Raw genomic sequence first — 20,449 nt, 5'->3', positions numbered from 1 at the left:
CCTCGGGTCAATGCTCAACCACTGAGCCATGCCAGCTGGGCTCCTCCGCCTTTTGAACAGGCTGGGAAGGAACTGCTCTGGGAGATTTCTTGGTAAAAATAGCAAGCACTGTCCTTGGTGACTGGGGGTTCGCTGGGCAGAAGGCAGCAGGCGGGCCCCGCTCAGCGCTGAGATCGGTTACAGCTCGATGCCTGGCTCTTTCCGGTTCCTGGAGCCACCGCTGACCCCTTTCGATGGCCCCAAACAGCGGGGAGGGAGCCAGCCCAGAGAGCCAGGAGCATTTGGAGAATCTCACGTGGCCAGTGCTGTGTGGCTCGGGATAGATCACTTCCTTTGTCTTCCCTTGGTCTTCTCGTTTTTAAGAGAGAATGATTTCCCCCCCTAAAGGTACAGTGAGATGACGCTTGTAAATTGTGGAGCCGGCGTGTGGTAAATGCTGCCATTATCTTCATCGTTAATTACAGCTTCTCAGAGAGACAGGTCCCTCCCCGAAAGGCCCTCTGAGCGGAGGAGAGCCGTCTGCCTGCCTTTGTCTGCGATGGAGCCAGAGTCCCGGGATGTTTGGTCGGCTTCAAGATAAAAAATCCACCCCTTATTTCACCGCCAGACGGATGCCTTTCCGAGCCTCTTCTGGTTTCATGTCTTTGTTTCTCTGCCTCTGGACACCGCTCTCTCGGTCCCTCTGTGTCTGCCAGAGGGCAGCGTCTGAACGGCATCTGCCTGGGCAACTCGCTCAGGGCTAAGCCCTGGCAGGTGCGGTGATTTCACAGCCATGACAACAGGGCAGCGATGATACCACACCGTGCAGTGTCCCAGCTGCAACCCTCACAGTGCCCCATGGCGTGGTGTTGTTATTATTATCAGTACTGCTATTGTAATTTAGAAGGCGAGGAGACAGACACAGAGTAAAGACCTGCCCAGAGGCATTGGGCTGTTAGGAGCAGTCACACTGTGTGTCCTGCACACCTGGTCTCCTGGCCCCCCAGGGTCCTACAGTCTTAGAGACACAGCGGGATGGTCTGGGACCTAAACTCAGTCTCGGTTTGTAAGGAGACAGCACACCTTTGAACCCCTGTTCCTCTCTAGAAAATGTTTTTTAACCCCCATGCAAGAAGCAGGCAGGAGTCAGGTGTATGCGTGTATTTGAACCCTTTTTGCCAAAAGGGTGTGGAAGTGTGAGCACAGTGCCCCCTGCAGATCCCAGGCTACAGCGGAGGTCTGGCTCAGAGGAGGGCATCACTGCTTGCTGTTCTCCTTCCCTCTTTGTTATGTGCAAAGCGCTTCAGAGTCAACTTGTTAATGAAGATAAACTTAGAGGAAGCAGCTTATTGTCCCTACACTTTGCAGAGTGGGAGGATATGGAAGAATAAAGAATATAAATGGCATTTACTGAATTCAGCAAGTTGGAAACGGCCAGAATTCAGATGAAAAGCATCTCTATTCGTTGGTAGGTTTCTGGCAGATAACTCTATTTCAGCGGATCTTGAAGCGGGATTGTAAGGAGTCAGGAGAACTCCCTGGCAAATGGAACGAGGGGAACAGAGACGAAATAGTTAAGCAAAGCCGGGCAATTAGCATCCTGCGAACGCATCCAGGATCGCACCATCCCTGACCAAGGACGCTCAGGAGCAGATGGTTTTCACCTCTCCTCCCCAACCAGCGAGTGAGCATCTTAAGTCACCTGGTCAGGGAGAGAGACACAGAGACCCAGCTGATGCCATTAGTTAAAAAAAAAAACAAACAAAAAAAACCCCCACACAATTAAAGCCGGACAAACCCAAGATAAAAGTAAAAACAGTGAAGCTGGCCAGACAATGATCCCAAATCCCCCTACAGGCTCCTTGTGATGCATCAGTGTATTAAAGGACACACCTGGAAAGCTGTTGAGTATTCCATTGAGATCCGCCCGAGACCCCCCTAAAACTCCTGCCTTTAGAAAGCAAGAAAAAACCCGTAAGACAAAGGACCCAGGGTGCTCACTTTCTCTCGTAAGCACACACCTGCACTGCCTTTCCTCAGCCGTCCGAGACCCCCCTAAAACTCCTGCCTTTAGAAAACAAGAAAAAACCCGTAAGACAAAGGACCCAGGGTGCTCACTTTCTCTCGTAAGCACACACCTGCACCGCCTTTCCTCAGCCGTGGACTTCTGCTTTCTTTCTCCTAAGCTCTAAGGTTCCCCATCTAGATTTGCAACCAGGGGAGCAGTGGATAGCGACGGCTCGTTCTGGGCGACCCCCTGAACCTGTTTCTAAGGACTCTCCTTTTGCCTCTGTAACTTGTTTCCTGATCCACCCAGCCCAGTGTGGCTCACTCCTGTTCCTGTGACATCCTTTCCTGAGTCCAGGCAGCCCAGTCTAGGCTCTCTCCTATTGCTATGATCTTGCCTCTTGTGTCTTAAGCCCTTCCTTTGTTTCACCGTTCCAGCTTTAATACCCTGTTTCCCTGAAAATTAGACAGTGTCTTATATTAATTTTTTCTCCCAAAGTTGCGCTAGGTCTTATTTTCAGGGGATGTCTTATCTTTCCATGCGGTAGGTCTTATTTTCGGAGGATGTCTTATTTTCGGGGAAACATGGGTACATGTTCTCTCACAATCACGTAGATACAGACACACGTCTTGAATTCTTTCCTACACAAAGTCAAGAACCCATACTTTCCAGACCATGCTGGGGCGGACCTGCTTGGACCTGGTCCCTTGCTAATGAAAATCTCATAGAATATTGGCTTCTTTCCTTTCTATGTAAGCTATGGACTCCATGCATTTCTTTCTTCCTCCCTGTTCTACTCATCAGAGAGGTTGGCAGGACTGTATCTAATTTACCACCTGCTTTCCTGCGTACCTGGTTCAGTGTCATAGGCTCAGCGGGTACTTACGAGTAACGCAGATCAAATTATTTGACATAACCTGGGCCGGGGACTGCGAGAGATAATTAAAACCAGCCAAGACCTCGGATGCACGAGGCGGGAGCCCTGAGGACGGCCGTGTGATTCTGCGGGAGGAGCAGCGTGGTGGCGCTCCCTGCCGGGAAATGAACCTGTGCTATCACGGGTCTGGCAGGGGTGCTTCTTCACCGGCATGAGCCCGGACGGGAGGAGCCTGAGAGCTACGGGGGCAGAGCAAACGCCAAAGCGAGAGCCTTTGGCTGGGCCTTACCGTGTGTTCCCTACGGAGACCAGAGCGGTGGATGCACCCGCCCACCCCGAGGAGTGCCAGGGCAGCCAGACCTGCTGAAAACGTCATTTAAAAAAATATTTTATTAATATTTTACAGAGAAGAAGGGAGAGAGATAGTTAGAAACATTGATGAGAGTCATTGATCAGCTGCCTCTTGCACACCCCCTACTGGAGATATGCCCGCAACCAAGGTACATGCCCTTGACCGGAATCGAACCCGGGACCCTTTAGTCCCCAGACGCTCTATCCACTGAGCCAAACCGGTTTCGGCTGAAAACTCCATGTTTTTAAGAGAACTCTGAATCCAGATTCTCTTCCGGTGACACTACCTTTCTGAAGGCCTTGCTTTGTAAGCACACACTGCGGTTGGGGGTTCAGGGTCCTTTGGAGGTTACAGATGTGTTTCTGGTGGGGGGAGGGGGATGGGGAGGGCTCCCCAGGGGCTCACGGCACTGAGTGTCTCACCCCAGAAAGGTCAAGTGCAGCGTGGACCGAAAATGCTTGTGCACACGCGGTGTCGCCCGGTGGCCCTCGCCATGGGCTCCTGCTGGGCCGTCAGTCTTACCGTGTCCTCCCGGACAACATTCCCACACGCGGCCCTCCAGGCGTGAGGCAGGCATGCCCGCACTTCCTCTCGGTCACGTGCTGCCCCTTCCAGCTGCTGGGATTAGACCTCCCCCTTTGCTTCACGTTTGTACCGGTGAGTGTACATCACAGAGGAACAGTGGTCAGCTCGCTCTTCAAGTAAATGAATAGATTAACGAGTGATCACACCGCTGCTGGATTTCGATATGGCCTATGGAAAGTTTGCACTGCACTGAGTTGAAGTAATACACCGCTCATCTATCTCATTCGTCCTTTATTGTACGAAGGTTTTATAACTATCCTTAATCTTACTTGTGAACAATAAGATTGACCGCCTTGACTTGCGTGACCGTTAGGTGCCTCAAACACGTTGTCCCTTTGACTCTTCCTGGAATGTTGCAAAGTACGTATTCTTATGCCCATTCTCCTGCAGGGAACGCCGAGGTTTCGAGGACATAGAAACACGTAGTGAAAGTTAAAATCTGGACTGGAAGCTTCAAAGTGGGCCACGTCTCCCAAGTCACAGAGCTGCCACCTGAACCCGGGTCAGCCTCACTCCATCGTGACTGCCCTTTGCGCCCAGTAGAATGATTCACAAAACAGCACAAGTGACTTACTAGCCAACTGGGAGAAATGATGAGTATCTGTCCAAAGCTCCAGGCATTTCAACAAGTCGCTGTCAGTAAAAATCGTTTCGATCACTGCCCCCACTCAGGTAAAAACAATAGAAACGCGGCCGGCCTTCCGAAGATGCTTCCCTCGTCAATTTCACTTACAACAAGGACCGCCGACTCATCTGAGGGAAATGAACGCCACGGCGAGGCATTCGGAGGCTAACTGGTAACCCCTGGGAGCAGCGATTATAATTGGTTTCTTAGCAACCAACAGCCGCAGCGATGAGGTTGACTGTGGCACACCTGGGTGAGGCAGCGCTGCGGCCCTGGCAGTCACGTGGCCGTCCTCGGGGGCACAGCGGTACGAGCCATTTGCCTTGGCTGCTGCCACCGAGAGATCTGCCTGGTCCGAGCCGCAGGCTCTCCCTCCACAAGTCAGCTGTCACAGCAAGCTCTTCCTCCCGCACCCTGTTCCACTGCGCCGGCTGCACCGGCTGTGCCGGGCACGGGGATCCGCGGGAAAGAATCAGCGCCATAAACCCCGATTCCTTTAATAACGAGGGGAGAGGAGTTCATCGCCGCGGTGGTTCCATTTCCTGTCTGAAACGGCGTTTATTAAATGCGGCGGCGGCGAGGGGAAATTAAAAACGTCGTAACAGATAGGAGTGAGAGCAACAGAGACCCCAATGGGCTCAGAGGGCTGCAAACCGGGGAGAGAGCCGTGAGACGGGAGGGCTCTTGTGTCTGAGCACATGGGAGACTTTCAGGCACATGTTTGCCTTTTTTACAAACATGTTTTTATTGATTTCAGAGAGGAAGGGTGAGGGATAGAGAGATAGAAACATCAAAGAGGAGAGAGAATCATTGATGGGCTGCCTCATGCCTGCCCCCTACTGGGGGTGTGTGGAGCCTGCAACCCAGGCACATGCCCTTGGCTGGAATCGAACCTGGGACCCTTTAGTCCACAGGCTGACGCTGCATCCACTGAGCCAAACCAGCTAGGGTACAAATTTGCTTTTAAAAGATCATATTGGCGGGTTCCCACTTGAAAAGAGAATTTAATTTGTTTGGCCTGGAGGAATACTGTTTCAGTCTTCAAACAGAAAATCTTCATGCAATTGTATCATGGCTTTTTCCTATCAATATATATATATATATAAAAGCCGAGTTGGCCAGAATGCCAGGAGGACCTGAATGACTGGTTGTGATGATGGGCACTGCAGCTGGCCAACCAGCCCAATAGGCTTCCGGCCGGATAGGCTTCTCATTGGGGCGGGCCAGCTGGATCCCACCCCTAGTGTATAATATAGATGATATGAAATATTTCTAAAAAGTTGTTTTTTTTTTCCTTAAGACTAGCAGATGGGTACTATCAGGGAGAAAGTTACCACATTACAATACAAAGACGTAGTAACGGATTCAATCACTGGACGAGCTGTACATATTTCCAGAGCTTTTGCAGAGAGAAACCATAATGTTTCTAACTCTCTATCCCTCTCTCTTGCTCTCTGTGAAAAATCAATAAAATATACTTAAAAAAGAAAAAAAGAAAAAAAGAAGTAGCAATGAAAATAATTTTATGGTTGGGGGGTCACTACAACACGAGGAACTGTATTAAAGGGCCACGGCATTAGGAAGGTTGAGAACCACTGCTCTAACCACGGAGCCAACACCCGCTCTGCCAGTGCCTTCTGGTCTGAGCGCTCAGAGGAGCGGAATCTACAAGCACCTCTGTTCCCCACTCGGGATTTTCACCTGAAAAGCCCATCAAACAAGGAAGCACAGCCGCGCACCCGCGGGTTCTGGGGGTGGCTGGGGGAGGGCTGCCACGCGGTCAGAGTCGGTTCCTCCGGGGAGCCTGCGTCCCTGGCACCTGCCCTCGCTCCCGCCGCCCAGCACCAGCCGCCTCCCACTCCCGTGCCCTCACACACACCATTTCGGCTCACAGACAACGCGCGGCCCACACACTGAAAGGAGCCAATTAGCCCATCACCTGCCCGCTCACGGCGGCTGCATTGATTTCCGTGGAAATGTGAATTACCCAGGAAAAGGTGCCCGGCTTAACCTCCAGCACAGGCTGAATGGGAGCTATTTCAGTCCCGCCGAGGGCAGGGCGAGGCTGATGGGGTGATTACCGTTCATAGTTTGAGACTGGCCTTTCATCTCAGAGGCGGGAGGCCACCTGGCCGGAGGGAGGAGGCACTGCGCCGTCCATCCTGAGCTGGGAGGGCCGGGACACTCCCGGAGCGAACCCGAGGCCCCACGGATGCAATACACCCTTCCACGGCTAAGCACACCTACAGCTCAGCGTTCGAAACCCCCAGGCCAGGGTGACATGTGATACAGATGTGTCCTAGCCTCCCACTTGGTTGGCAAACAGCAAATGGTGTCACACACCCCCAGCTACATGACAAAACTTTACATTCTTCTTCCCTCTAACCGAAGAAAAACACAAACAATGCTTCACTGAGGAGCCTTATGGAGCCCCTGCCGAGCGGAGACTGGGACCCGGGCCACAGGCTGGGTGTCCGATGTGTGGGCCACAGCTGCCGGCCCAGGGGCCCCGCATCCCAGGCGGTGCTGCTGGGAGCACAGAGATGCGGGTAACAGGGCCCCTGGAGGAGAAGGGGGGTCAGGGGGACGCTGTCTGGTCCCGGTCTGGGCCCCTGGAGGAGAAGCACTTCCAGAAGGAGCCTTCTTTTCTCTTATTTATTGATATAATCCTCCCCGAGGACATCTTTTCCCATTGATCTTTAGAGAGAGAGTCAAAGGGGGGAGGAGAGAGAAACTTCGACATGAGAGACACATCAATTGGTTGCTTCCCACATGCAACCCGACGGGACCTGGGTATCAAACCTGCAACCCAGGTACACGCCCTTGACCAGGAATCAAACCCGTGATCCTTTGGTCTGAGGGCAGACGCTCTAACCACTAAGGAAAATAGGCTAGGGCTGTTTTTTTCACCTTGGAGTAGTCCACGGACTAATTATTATCTCTATTATCTATCTGTGGAATGACTAAATGAGAAATAAAAAAAACAAAACAAACAAAAAACCCCCCACAAAACACCATAAACCACCGCTCACTCCCAGCCAAGGGAGAGCACTTAAAACCTCCTTTTCCATGAGACACCAACTGGGCCTGAGTAGCTGAGGCGAAAACACGGGTCAAGTCTAATAAATGGATCCAGACAAAAACTCTAAGTCTAATTAGAAAACAGAGGAGCACGTTTTTGTGACTGCGAGCTATGATTTCTTAGTGATGCCACCAACCGCACACCCAACGACAACAGAAAATGTAAATTAGACTTTGTCAAAATCAGAATCTTTGGGCTTTACATGACATTAACATGAGAGTAAAAAGACAACCTATAGAGGGGGAGAAAATACTTGCTAATCATATACCTGTTCAGGAATGTGCACAGGATCTATACAGAAAACGTACCACTCAGCAGAGGAAAGACAACCCGATTTAAAAATAGGCAAAAAGTCTGATAGTACATATCTCCAAAGAAGATGTTACCAACGGCCAAAAAACAAGTGAAAAATTGTCCAACATCATCAGCCACCAGTGAAACGCAAACCAAACCACAACCGAGCCGGATGGTGAGGCTCAGTTGGTTGAGCATCGTCCCACACACCAAGAGGTCATGCGTTAGATTCCCAGTCAGGGCGCGCGCGCGCGCGCACACACACACACACACACACACACTCACACACTCACACACACACACTATGATACTACTTTGATATCCAAAATAAAAAAGAGAGGTAATACATAGCTTGGCAGAAACTGGAGCCCTCACCAGTGTTCGTGCATCACAACATGTCACAGCCCATTTGGAAAACACTTTGCTCAAAATGTTGTACGTGGTGTTACCATTTGACCCAGCGATCCCGCTCCTAGGAGGACAGCCCCAAGAAGTGGAAACATATGTCAGCATAAAAATAAATCTGCAAATCAGCGCTCATGGCAGCATTATTCAGAACAGCTCAGAAGTGGGGACAACCCAGATGTCTGGTCATTGATGGATGAATACACAAAATGGTGTCATATTATTATGGCATATTATTTGGCCATAAGAAGAAATGAAGGATTAACAGATGCTACACCATCGACAGGCCTTGGGAGCATTATGCTAAGTGAAATAAACAAGCCACAAAAGCCCACATATACGTGGTTCCATGAACATGAAATGCCCAGAAGGGCAGATTCATAAGACAGAAAGTGCATTCGTGGTGCCGGGTGTGGGAGAAACAGGAGTGGCTAGTCATGAGGGCAGGCTGTATTTTTAAGGTAATGAGCATGTTCTGGAAATTCCATGGTGGTGGTGGCTGTCCCACCTCGGGAATACACTGCAAACTAACTGAGCTGGACGTCTTAAGTCGTTGAATTATTGTATGTGACATCTCTTAATAAAGCTGTTATCAGAAAGAGATGGCATTGACAGTGAGGCTGAGCTTCTTTAATGAGATTTTTAGGGAAAAGAGAAACACTTATTTTTAATGCCCATCTTTATTGAAATAGGAGAGTGCTTTCCAATTTAAAAAAAATATAAAAATAGTACTTCTCAGTTCAAGGAAATGGAATATTTCAGAGGAAATGTACCTCCTCGGCTGGGAAAGACCAAGGGAGTTGGGTTTTTCTTCTACTCTTTCCTTGGTGGACTTGGACATTTCTTTGGCTTCATTTATGCCACAAATATTTATTCTCATTCATTCAGAAATGCCCGCCCTGACTGTGGTAGCATTGTGAAAAGCAGGAGAAAGCAATCACCCGGCTGAAAGGAAGCAAGCCCCTCTGCGGGCCCCTTAGGCCTTGAAGAGCAGATGTGACCGCGCTGCTGAGGCCCAGCCCCCCGCTGCCCACTGCGCAGGACGCATCGCCGTGGAAGAGGTTCGTGTAGGAGCGGAAGCTGTGCCCCGCGGATGCCACAGGCCCGGGCGGGGTCTGGTAGCAAATCACGATGCTGATCACAGTGCGCCCTTCAAACACACACTGCGGACCGGTGACTGGGAGCCGTGTCACTCACACAGGTTAGGGACCACTTCTGAATGTAATTGCCCAAACAACAGCCAATAGAATAATGTAGTTCTCAGAACACACACAGGCACATTCATGCACACACATGCATGCACACGCCGGCGCACACACAATATGCACACACATGCACACACCCGGCACACTCATGCATGCACACACACAGTATGCACACACATAGTATGCACATGGTGTGCACACACAATATGCATGCTCATGCACACACACACACACAAACACACATTCACACACTCCTTTTCATGATGCCCTGAATCTGAGCGTTAGCCGCTGGCCCTGCAGCCTGCTCTGTCCTCTACGGGGATGCCCGGAGCCGTGGAGAGAAAACCAGCCAGCTCTGCACAAACACACATCAGCTGGAGGGCAGGGGGCTGCTCAGATCCTCGGCCTCCGCGCACAGCGCTGACGGGGACCTCGGAGTCTGCCCTCAGTTAAGCGATGTCACAGCAGGAGCGGTGAGGACGCACGGGGGACCGCCGTGGGACTGCCGCGGCCACAGGTAGGTCAGACGCTCCGAGTGCGCTAATGGCCGGTTTCCAGGGCTTTAGAGAGCAGACAAAGGGGTCACATTCAGGGAAAATGACTCAGAAAGAGAAGCCCGGAGAGAGGCAAGCGGGGCCAACAAGCTCCTCCACTCCTGTCAGATCCTGGCCCTGCAGGAGGGGCGGGTCCTGTTTCCAGGCGGCCGGTGGCGAGGCAGGAGGGCCCTGCTGGTTATCTCACCGGATCAGACTACACACAGGCCCTCTCTCAGCTCCAGGGACAAGGCACAGCCGGGCCCACACCTTGCCCAACTCCCCCCCCCCCCCCCACACACACACACACATATTCATCAAGGCTTCCTCTCGCACTTGCTCCCTGCGGGACAGAGGCAGCTGACCTTGGTCTCAGTCCCCGGTGGTTTCACTCATCCTGCAGGGCAGTGGCCAGGAGAGACCACGTGGGCCGGTTAGTTTCCCGGGATGGTGTGAGTCGCCACATGTTTGCTGGCTGCGAAGCAGTTTCATGGCAGCATCATTCATGGTGGCCAAGATGTGGGAACAACCCACGGGCCTTGACAGAGGACTGGACACAGAAGACGTGGGCTGTATACTCAATGGAATGCTACTCAGCCCCAGGGAGAGATGACACACTGCCCCTTGCAATAACGTGGGTGGGCCTGGAGACCATTCTGCTGAGCGAAGGCAGTCAGTCAGAGAAGCTAGGCACCGTATGTCCCTGGAAGGAGACATACCTGATAAGCGAACAGTTACCAGTGTCTGCCAGAACAGGTTCCGTGGGAGGGACCAAGATGACATAAATAAGACCGATGTCGCACACCCGTGACTCTCAGTTATTCACTAACCCGCAGTTCGAGGTTACCCATGTCACCAGAACCAACAGCACGGCCATGCGCCCGCCAGTCTTCCACCTTCTGAGGTTTTCACTGGACACTGACTGTCCCCATCGCTGTCTTTCTAGTGTCATACCAAGCAGCAGGAATAATCTATCAGAAACATTACTTCAGAAATTCAGCAAGTTTTGCTCTGATTTCTTCCAACGATTCAATTGGAGGATTTCACTCTTTTATTGAAGATCAAAGCCCCCACTGATCAATGTTTTCAGTTTTGGCATCCAAATGTTCCTCAGCTGACTGAGTTCTCATCGACCTGAATATCCAGGCACAGCTTCTCCGGTCCTCTGCCCACAGTGGCTGCTCTGAAACAGAACTGCATCTCATAGCAGCTCCCTCGGAACCAACACCCGGCACCCCAGCTATGGTTCTGCTGGACTGCACTCTTCATTCCTGGGCTGTGAAAAGTCAACTAGTGATTGAGCATGTTTTAAAATTATATTGTTATTGATTTCAGAAAGGAAGGAAGAGGGAGAGAGAGAAACACCGTGATGAGAGAGAATCATGGATCGGCTGCATCATGCATGTCCCCCCCCCCCCCCCCCCACTGGGGATTAAGCCCACAACCCAGGCATGTGCTCTTGACCCGAATTGAACCCGGGACCCTTCATTCTGCAGGCTGATTCTCTATCCACTGAGCCAAACCAGCAAAGGCCCAATTATTGAATATTAAAAGCAACAGACATTTGAAGTTTTCTGTGATTGGAACAATGGTCAAGGCCCAGGAACCATGTGGCCATAAGCCCCGGTGGAATGTGGCACAGCATTCTCAGAGGGACACACGTTTCTGGTCTCCGGTGCCATGGCCCCAATCCCCGCCCACTCCGATCATCGCAATGCCCAGAAGGCGCCCGGGATGAGGGCTGGAAGGGCTTGCTGGTCCCGCCCGGGGGGAAAGGTCTCTTTCAATGAGTCTCTGATCGGCTGCTGTGCATCAAGGAGGTACTTCCACCATAAGAGGCGTGGGCTGCCACGTCGCTGACTGAGTGGGCTGACGTGAGCCTCAGAATGGAGTGGCTCATTGAGATACTTCATCCTTGGGAATTCACTGCTCAAGATCAACAAGGAAGGCCAACGTGGGCACCTTTTGCACCCAAGAGTGCCCTTCGTGTATCTCCCTCCTTCCTCTCCTTTCCCACCCTTTCTGTTCTCTGTCCCTTTTCCCTGACGCAGACTCAGGAGATGGACACCCGGGGTACGCAGTGCCCCTGCCTTGTTTCCTGTCCCACTCCCTCCCCCACCCCGCCAGGCACCACAGACATCAACCTGCCCTGCTTCCCAACAGCACACCCTGCTGGTGGCCACGGCTATGGCCACGCCAACTCCCCCACAGCCACGCAGCCTGAGGAGTGGATGTTGTAATGGGGCGGGATGGATGTGGAGGGTGTACCCGCCTGTGGTTACACTCACCCAGCACCCGAGATGATGAGTAGCACCCGTCCTTTGTTTTGAAGACCCGGACTGTTAGAGATCAGCCGCACTCCCAGGAAGAAGGCCCGGAATGAGGTTGTATGCGGCAATCAGGGTGCCAGGCGAGGGAGTGGGGTGATTGGATGCTGCTCCTGACAGCTCTCCCTTGTATTGTGCATGGAAGGTGCCCCTTTCTCCCACGTGAGGGAGGAATGACGGGAGTGAGGAAACTATAATATGTCATTCACCGCTGAGGGACATACCGTTTACCAGCCCACAGTTATTTACCATGAAATTTCAATATCCAGGATGTTTCACCACCTCCTTGCAATAATTTGGGAATTTGCACATTACCTTTTGGAGCAGAAATATTGTTATTAATTATCCTCATTATGGAACCTGAGACCAATTATATTAAAATTAAAGTCACAGAGGTATGCTAGATTGCAGTGTACACCATTACACTTCTGGATGTTAACGGTAAATCAACATTATGGCCGCATCAAGGAAGCCTACAACTAAAAAATCAAAAGAAAAAAAAAAAAGAATGACGAATGTACTACATCCAAGGCTGCAAACACATTAAAAAAATCCACTCCTGCCGAAACCGGTTTGGCTCAGTGGATAGAGTGTCGGCCTGCGGACTGATGGGTCCCAGGTTCGATTCCGGTCAAGGGCATGTACCTTGGTTACAGGCCCATCCCAGTTGGAGGCGTGCAGAAGGCAGCTGATTGATATTTTCTCTCACTGATGTTTCTAACTCTCTCTCCCTTTCTGTAAAAAATTAATAAAATATATTAAAAACACACACACACTCTTGTGTCTATAGAGGAAAACATTTTATCAACCACGAAAATGTATGGTTTGAACTCAAGTTCCATTAGTGTCTGGGGGGGACCAGGTGGCCTGACCGGCCCACAGCACCCTTGGCGAAAGGCAGCTCACCTCACTAACCCTTAGATTCTTCGCCACGAAATTAAAATAATGCCCCGGGTTCTGCTGAAAACCACACAGCTCAGAGGTTCGAGTGTTTACCACGAGGCCTGACCTAGAGCAACACAGCTGAAGCAGGGATGATCATGAAGCTAACAAGGCTTACACCCTCCACGTGTGCCCGGCAGGGCCCAGGAGTTAGTGAGAGCCATTTACTCTCTCCTCACAAAAAGGAAGTCTAGGCATTAGCCCCATTTTATGGCTAAAGAAACTGAGGCCGAGAGAAGGACCTCGCCCAGCGACACAGGGTTACAGGAGGAACCGAATGGCAGCCTGGACAGTGTAACTCCACGCCTGTGCGTTCAACACTATTTTATGTTCTTAACAAATATTAATGTTCCTACTTAAAAAAAAACAAAACAAAAACACAAACAGAAAACAAACCAGGCTAGGGAGGGGAAGAAGGGGGAAGACAGGAGAGAAAGGAAAGTAGAGAAACCCTCATCATATCACTTTCTCCTGCCAGAGACTCTGCCTGTGATCTGCCATTTAACCTGCATAACAGCCTGAGAGGGAAGCGCGGGCACCCCCAAGGCTGGGCGGGAAGGCGGAGCCTTAGGGACACTGTGGGGCCAACGTGAAATGGAGCTCAGGGCTCCGTCCCAGCCCCTCTCCTCTCCGCAGTGGTCTCCCCGTACCGCAAGCCCACTTTCCAATTAAAACAACCAAGTGATGTGCGTATTTTGTAAGTATGTAAGCACGCTTTGCATTACTTAAAAGAGATCCATTTCTACACGTCAGAAGACAGAACCGCCTGCTGAGTCACTGCTTAGGAGTTCTGCACAGATGCCCCGGCACCTTCCCCAGGGGAAGAGGGGGGTAAGCCAGAGGGGGGCCGGGTGGGGCAGCCAGGTGATGGGCCGTAGCTCTTCCTTCTCCACAGCCTCAGCCCCAGCCTCAGTTTCCAGGACCCAGGGGACCTCCGTACCAGGGTTGGTGCCTCCCACGCAGAAACTTCTTCATTAGGCCACGCCTCCGCATCCCTCACACATCCCCTCCTCTGGAACTCAGACGGCACCTGTCTCCCCTGTGGAGAGTCTGCCTCGTGGAGACTCCTGCACCCGCCTCCGGGCACTCCCTGGGCCATCGGAAGGTCCTGCCGGGCCCAAACACAGCCGGGCAACTGGAACGTCCAGATCTTACTATCCATTCACGTACTCAGCAGCTACCACTGCACGTTTACTCAGTGCCGGGCACGGGGCCCGCCTGGCAGATGAACCAATCCCACCCTCTCACCCCGAGCGGAACAGGCGTGAAGGAGAGGGCGTGGTGGCCCGCCATGAGAGATGGGCCGAGTGACTGGAAGGGACTGCGGAGGGCCTGCGGGTAAGCCTGCGGGGACCAGGAGGCACGCAGCCAGCTCCGCATTATATTACAACCCCGTTTGCTCATGCAGATGCCCGCACCTCATCAAGAGTGACTTAAGTCACGCTCTGTCTGTCTAATCCGGGGAGGATTTCAGGCTCAAAGATATTGAATGAAGACACTGGGGGAGGGGCAGGCTCTTAAAGGATCCTCTCCAGAAACAGAAGTTTCGCTTATGTGAATTCCTTCTTTCCAAACGCTAAACGCAAGAGGTTGCCAAGTTCTGTCTACAGAAGCAGCATGAAGACAATTAAAAAAAAAAACACCCATCAAATAAGAATGACAATGTAACTCATAGGATTATCTTCCGGGCACAATGATGTGAAGTATTTGAATGGGATTCGCAGGGGCGGCCTGTGGAGGAAGAAGAATGAATGGGTTGCTTGTGAAGGCGGCAGCGGGTCTGACATGGGGTGCGCTGAGCGGGGCTGGGGGAGGGGGTGCGGGGGGCGCGGGCCGACGCTCCTCCGCCATCAGGGGTTAACGGCACAATCAACAGCGAGCAATGCAGTCACTCCCACCTTCGAGGGCGTCTTTTTTAAATAAAGATACAGGCCCAGAAACCCGGAGGGCGTGTCTGCCCTGAAGTCTATGATTAAATAAGAGGTATTCTCTCCTGCATACAGCAGTTCAGACCGTGGTCAAAGGCAACGCTCCTTTCCCCGCGATTATGTGAACGCTCCCGGTGAAAGCAATGACGCCGGAACATTCACAGAGGGCACTGTCTTGCTCCCTCTTACACTGCCAAGGAGAAGTGTCTTATTGCCACCATTTTAAAAGGACTTTTGAATACAGGCCTGTCTTTTATCTTCTTTTAGATGAAAGAGAATAGGAAACGATGAGTGGATGGTCAAGAGGTTCAATTCTCCAGAAAACGACTAGGATAGAAAGGGCGTGGGGTTAAAAAAAGATCGTCCCAAACCATCTTTACGCGTGTGTTTTCTTTGTTGTGTCGCTGTGTAGGTGACGAGTAAAGGAATTCCTTTCTTCACGCCTAGAAAGTAAGTGTCCCAGACTCAGGGGACAGCAGGCTGGGGCCGGGAGTCTCGGCTCAGCACACAGACTCTCCTAAGAGTCCAGTCATCTATACTAATAAAAGGGTAATATGCGAATTAGACCGGGAGACCTTCCGGACATATGTCAGAGAAAGGAAGACTGAACACAACTTCAGCGTGGATGACACCAGGGTCACTGCTCTGGAGGTGACTAAGGAGGGGTGGGGGCTGTGTGTCACACGAGCCTGTTAGCTTAGGGTGATGGCACTATTGGGTGGCTCAGGGGGCAGACACACTGATGAGAAATTGACCCTCAGGTTTTACGCTGCTGTGTGCTCAGAACCAGGTTAGAACACGGGACTGTCAGGGTCGGGGGGTGCTCCTGAGAGCAAGTCCCCAACGTGGGGTGCCACTGTCCCCGCCAGCATCCTTCTCAAGGGCAAAGCGCCCGCGGGGAGCGGAGTGCAGTCCTCTGTGGTCACAAGGAGCGGGACTGGGGGGCAGTGTAGAAGACGGCTGTGAGTTAAGTGCCTGGAGGGAAGGGAATTACGGGATAAAGGGCCGTGACCACAGCTTTAAAGGGCCAGCGAGAGCCCCGCAGTGAGCGAGCTCAGGGCGGGAGGGACAATGGGGAAAAGGAACAGGCTCAGCCCTTTGAAGGCAGAGGTGCCGGGTGAGCTATGTTCTCTGGACCAACCGGGTGGTCAGGGTGGGTGGGATGGATGTTTTCAGGGGAGGGCCTGAGCTCTCTAGCTGTAGGATTTTTGAAGCTGGGTGTGAAAGGACTGACTCCATTTTGTACTGTGTCCTCCATCTTGTGTCACTATGTCCCCAACATAACCCTTTTCCAAGAAAAACCACAGAATGTGTCAGTTACCCAACCCACCATTAAATCAGCCAATAGAAGTGCAGAGGGAGGTAAGCGGTGTAACCAGACCCTGGCCCTCACCCCACAAGTAGAAACCAGCCAACTCAGTGGTCTGAGCATCACCCCACCACCCAACCCTAAGCCCTATAAAAAGGCTGTGCTTTCAGAACTCAGGGCTCTCCGCATCCTGCCTTTGTGTTGGTAGAGGTGGAGAGACCGGGCTCGAGTTTGAATAAAGGCTCTTTGCTTTTGCATCGGACTCGGCTTTCTGGTGGTCTTTGGGGATCTTGAAATCTGGGCATAACAGGTAGTGATCAGCTCAGGATTCTGGGGGCAGGATGCCCACATCACACTTGAGGGGGGACGAGCAGATGGGTCCCAGACACCGGCCCTCAGGCCACGTTGCCCACAAAACGAGTAGCGGAGCTCCTGTTGTGGCTGACCCCCTCATTTAAATGAGCTTCTGTCCTTCAGAGAGGCCTTCTGGTAGCAGAAATGCCTGGCTTTCTACCCCTGGATAGGCGTAAGCCTTGGCAATTTGCTCTTTAAAGTGTTGTAAGGTCAAAAAACTGAAAGTCAGTAATGCTAAGTCAATCCCTTTGCTGCTGCGCTTAGCGCTGTTATTTCAAAAAACTTCGTACGTGATGAAATCCAAAAATCAAATCAGTGCAAGAGTAGTTGAATACAGAGATTTTTTTTCCCCTGCACTAAGTGTCATTGATTCTATGATTATTTTCCAAAATGAACCCAACAAGATTCATCTGTCATTACTGAATGTAAGTATGGCGATGAGGCTTGTATTAAACCAAGAGGAAGAAGCCCTCAGCGGGACACCTGCCCCACAGTCACTCTGCACACACACGCGTGCTGGGGACACGTTCACGAACAAAGTGGTCCCGGACTCCCTCACACGCCAGGACTCAGCAAATTCATTCCCGGCTAAGAAAACTGCCGCCACGTGGCAGTGATAGATTCCGCGCTGGACAGCAGGTGTAGCTGATGCTGGGTTTCCAGAGAGGGTTTTGTTCATGAGACTATCCTAGTGTTACTGCTGTCAGGCTTTGTAACGGTAAACCTTTGACATCACTGCTGTGCTCTATGAGTGGGGATTTCACACAAGGAAATCTATGATCGTATCCAAATGCATACACACTGGTCAACCCCCCAGCCTCTGAGCCCCTCCCCCAACCCCCACGCACTCGCTGTGCTTGCCTGTGGGTTTCATTGGCCCCACCTTACTCCTAACGCCCACTTCCCTCCATAGTCGCGGTCTCCCGAGCTTTTATGAGCTGGCGGTCTAAAGAGGTGGCAGGCTGTTTTTGAAGCGCTCTCAACTAGAAATAGAAAAGGTGTCACAGAAAGGTAACGTCCGCTTTCTGTTATCATAGTTGTCTTTAAAATGTCCCTGGTTTCTATAATAATAATAATATTAAAAAAAAGGAGAATGTGAAAATAACAGACTATCATGGTCTTCTCCAGTGGAGCTTTATGGTTGAACACTAGTCACATTGAGTGGTAAGCTAATGGCAGTTCATTTGCTTGTATTCTACACACGCTTTATGGCGTGTGTGGAATGTGTGTGCACGTGAACTTACATGTGTGTACATCAGAGAGTATGTGTTCATTGATGTGTGTACTGAGCAGCGTACAACACAGCCACCACATGACCCAACCATCTCAGGGGTCATAAAAGCAGAAGACAGCGAGCTCCCCATGCAGATTTCCAGTGTATCCTACAAACACGACGATCCCGGAACGCGAGAGGAGGGTGAGCCGGTCGTATCCCACACGAAAGCCTCTTGGGTTTCTGGGAGACTCCGTGTGAGGACACAGTGGTGCCGCGGCACAAACACTCCCCGTCGTGGGGGCCACGCGATGAGCGGCTACTCACAGGCGAAGCGCAGCGGCACCTCTCTGCTGACCACGGTCCCGAAGGCGTTGGTGGCCACGCACTGGTAGGTCCCCACGTCCCGGGTCCGGTTGGGGCTGCTGATCAGCAGGCTGCCTTCAACCACGCTGTAGCGGAAGTCCGCGCCCGGGTCCACATCCGTCCCGTTGAACTTCCACCTGAGGAGCAAGAATGGCAGGAGATGCCGAAGCCGGTGTGGCTCAGTGGAATGGCGCGTAGGGGGACTCACACGTGTAAACAGCAGATCTTTCACAACAAGCTCTCCTTTTGTGTGTGTGTGTGTTTGTGACTAGCCAATGACTTTCCACAGAAAGCTCATCGCAGCCAGGATGTCATCTGAATACTTAGAGCCTTTTGAGCTGGTACATTTTTTTTTTTTTTTTTAAATCCTCACCCGTGGATATTTTTCCATTGATTTTTAGAAAGAGAGGAAGAGAGGGGAGAGACAGAGAGAAGCTTCGATGTGAGAGGTCCCGGGCCGGGAAGGAGCCTGCAACCGAGTTTCTGAACAAGTTTCTCTGAGACACAGGCCCAACCTCTTTCCCCTGAGCCAAACCAGCCAGGCTGAGCAGATACAGTTTAATAACCATCTCTTGTTCCCTCCTTGCCCCTCCCAAATAGAATACATTGTATGAGGTAACAACCAGAGTGTAGCTGGGGCTGACATGTCCATGATCTTGGTGGCAGTCACATAGGAAACCAACACTGCCACCCGGAGCAGACGGAATCGCGGAGTCGGAGAACGGGGGCTCCTTCTGCGGGTCCTGGGCGGGGGCGCATCATGTAAACAGTTGTCAGGGAGACCATGCAGGCCAGGCCGGTGCAGGGTTCGGGTAATTGGTATCAACAAAGGCACATTTGAAGGATGGCCCTTTCTGTTGCGATCCCACACTTCAAGGTCATCTTAGAGGACACCTCTTCCCAAAAAGGTCTTCCTCTCTCTTCTGTGTCAAAATTAGTCAACTTCCCTGCCCTGATCTCCTGTCAACTCCCTTGCAGCCTCCATAGGCTTCACACACGCTGTGGGTTCGAGTAAAGAGTCTCCTTTGTTGGATGTTTGCTTTGCTCACGCACAGTGGAGGGAGCATGGAGCCCGCCCACCCCAGCACCATGGGGCATGTCTGTTGGCATCTGTGTCTTTAAGATGGAACATGTCAGAAGCTGAGAGGTGGGGCGGTGGGAGGGAAGCAGGAGCCGGGACGTGGCTGTGTGTGTGTTTGTTGTGTGTGTTGCTGGTAAGAAGATGGGTACGAGGCCCCGCTGCGGCGTGTAGCCGACAGTAATTCTCTCTGTGTCCTGACTCCGGCAGGAAAGTGATGAGCAATAAAAAGAGAACAGCCGGTTCCATTTCCCAGGTCTAGAGGCACATGAATCTGGGGCGCTGGCTGCCTGCCTGCGACTTTTTTTTCCTTCTTTTTTTTTTTTGAGTCAACGGATCACGTCTCAGCCATAGCTCTCACTTCAAATGAGAGTTGAGCAATCTAATCTGACAAATCTAAGAACTCAAAGAGGAAATTGCAAACTAATGTGAGCTGCAAGCTGAGAGCGGCGTTCGGGAACGAGAGCCTGCGAGTCTTTTTAGAAACCGAGTGGCTTTGGGGACAGGGCGCGCCTCCCTCGGTGGGTGGGTCCCCACCGGGTACCTCCACCAGGATGCTCTGCAGGGAGTCCCTAACCCCCTCTGCGTCCCGCTGATGACAGAGGGCAGAGGGACGGGGTTCTCGCTGGAGAAGCAGGCGTTTCCAGGAGAAAGCACTGCAGAGCCTTTGGTTGGTTCTCACTTGGTGACCTGGATGCGGACCGCACTGGGTTCCTGCTCTCACGCTACCTTTGCGAATTCGCAGTTTGTTGTCACCGTGTGAGGACTCTCAGGTGCTGGTGACGTACAGATGGCTCCGGTCAGGAACAAAGGAGACTCCTGAGGGCCAGGGCCCGTCGGGGAGCCTCAGAGCTGATTTCTGAACTCTGGGGAGACCGAGGCTCTGCAGGCACCCCGGCCTGTGCGGGCCGCTGGAAGGTGCACAGAGTGGGCCTGGCGGGGAAGCTATCTGGTGTGTGTGTGTGTGTGTGTGTGTGTGTGTGTGTG

General features: G+C 51.9%; 1 protein-coding gene across 8 annotated transcripts in view; it reads right to left on the bottom strand.

Annotated features, from left to right (window-relative positions):
- Nucleotides 1–20,449, bottom strand: part of CNTN4 (contactin 4) — a 315,102-nt gene that overhangs the window by 76,733 nt on the left and 217,920 nt on the right. For all 8 annotated transcript variants that reach the window (XM_084902270.1, XM_084902274.1, XM_084902275.1 and 5 more), the window contains one exon: nt 18,346–18,521. In XM_084902270.1, the coding sequence (XP_084758396.1) occupies nt 18,346–18,521 (176 nt within the window). The remainder of the gene's footprint in view (nt 1–18,345; nt 18,522–20,449) is intronic.

The sequence above is a fragment of the Pipistrellus hanaki genome, assembly GCF_964339955.1.
Source record: "Pipistrellus hanaki genome assembly, chromosome: 13".
Classification (NCBI taxonomy): Eukaryota; Metazoa; Chordata; class Mammalia; order Chiroptera; family Vespertilionidae; genus Pipistrellus; species Pipistrellus hanaki.
This window is presented reverse-complemented; position numbering and strand designations above follow the sequence as displayed.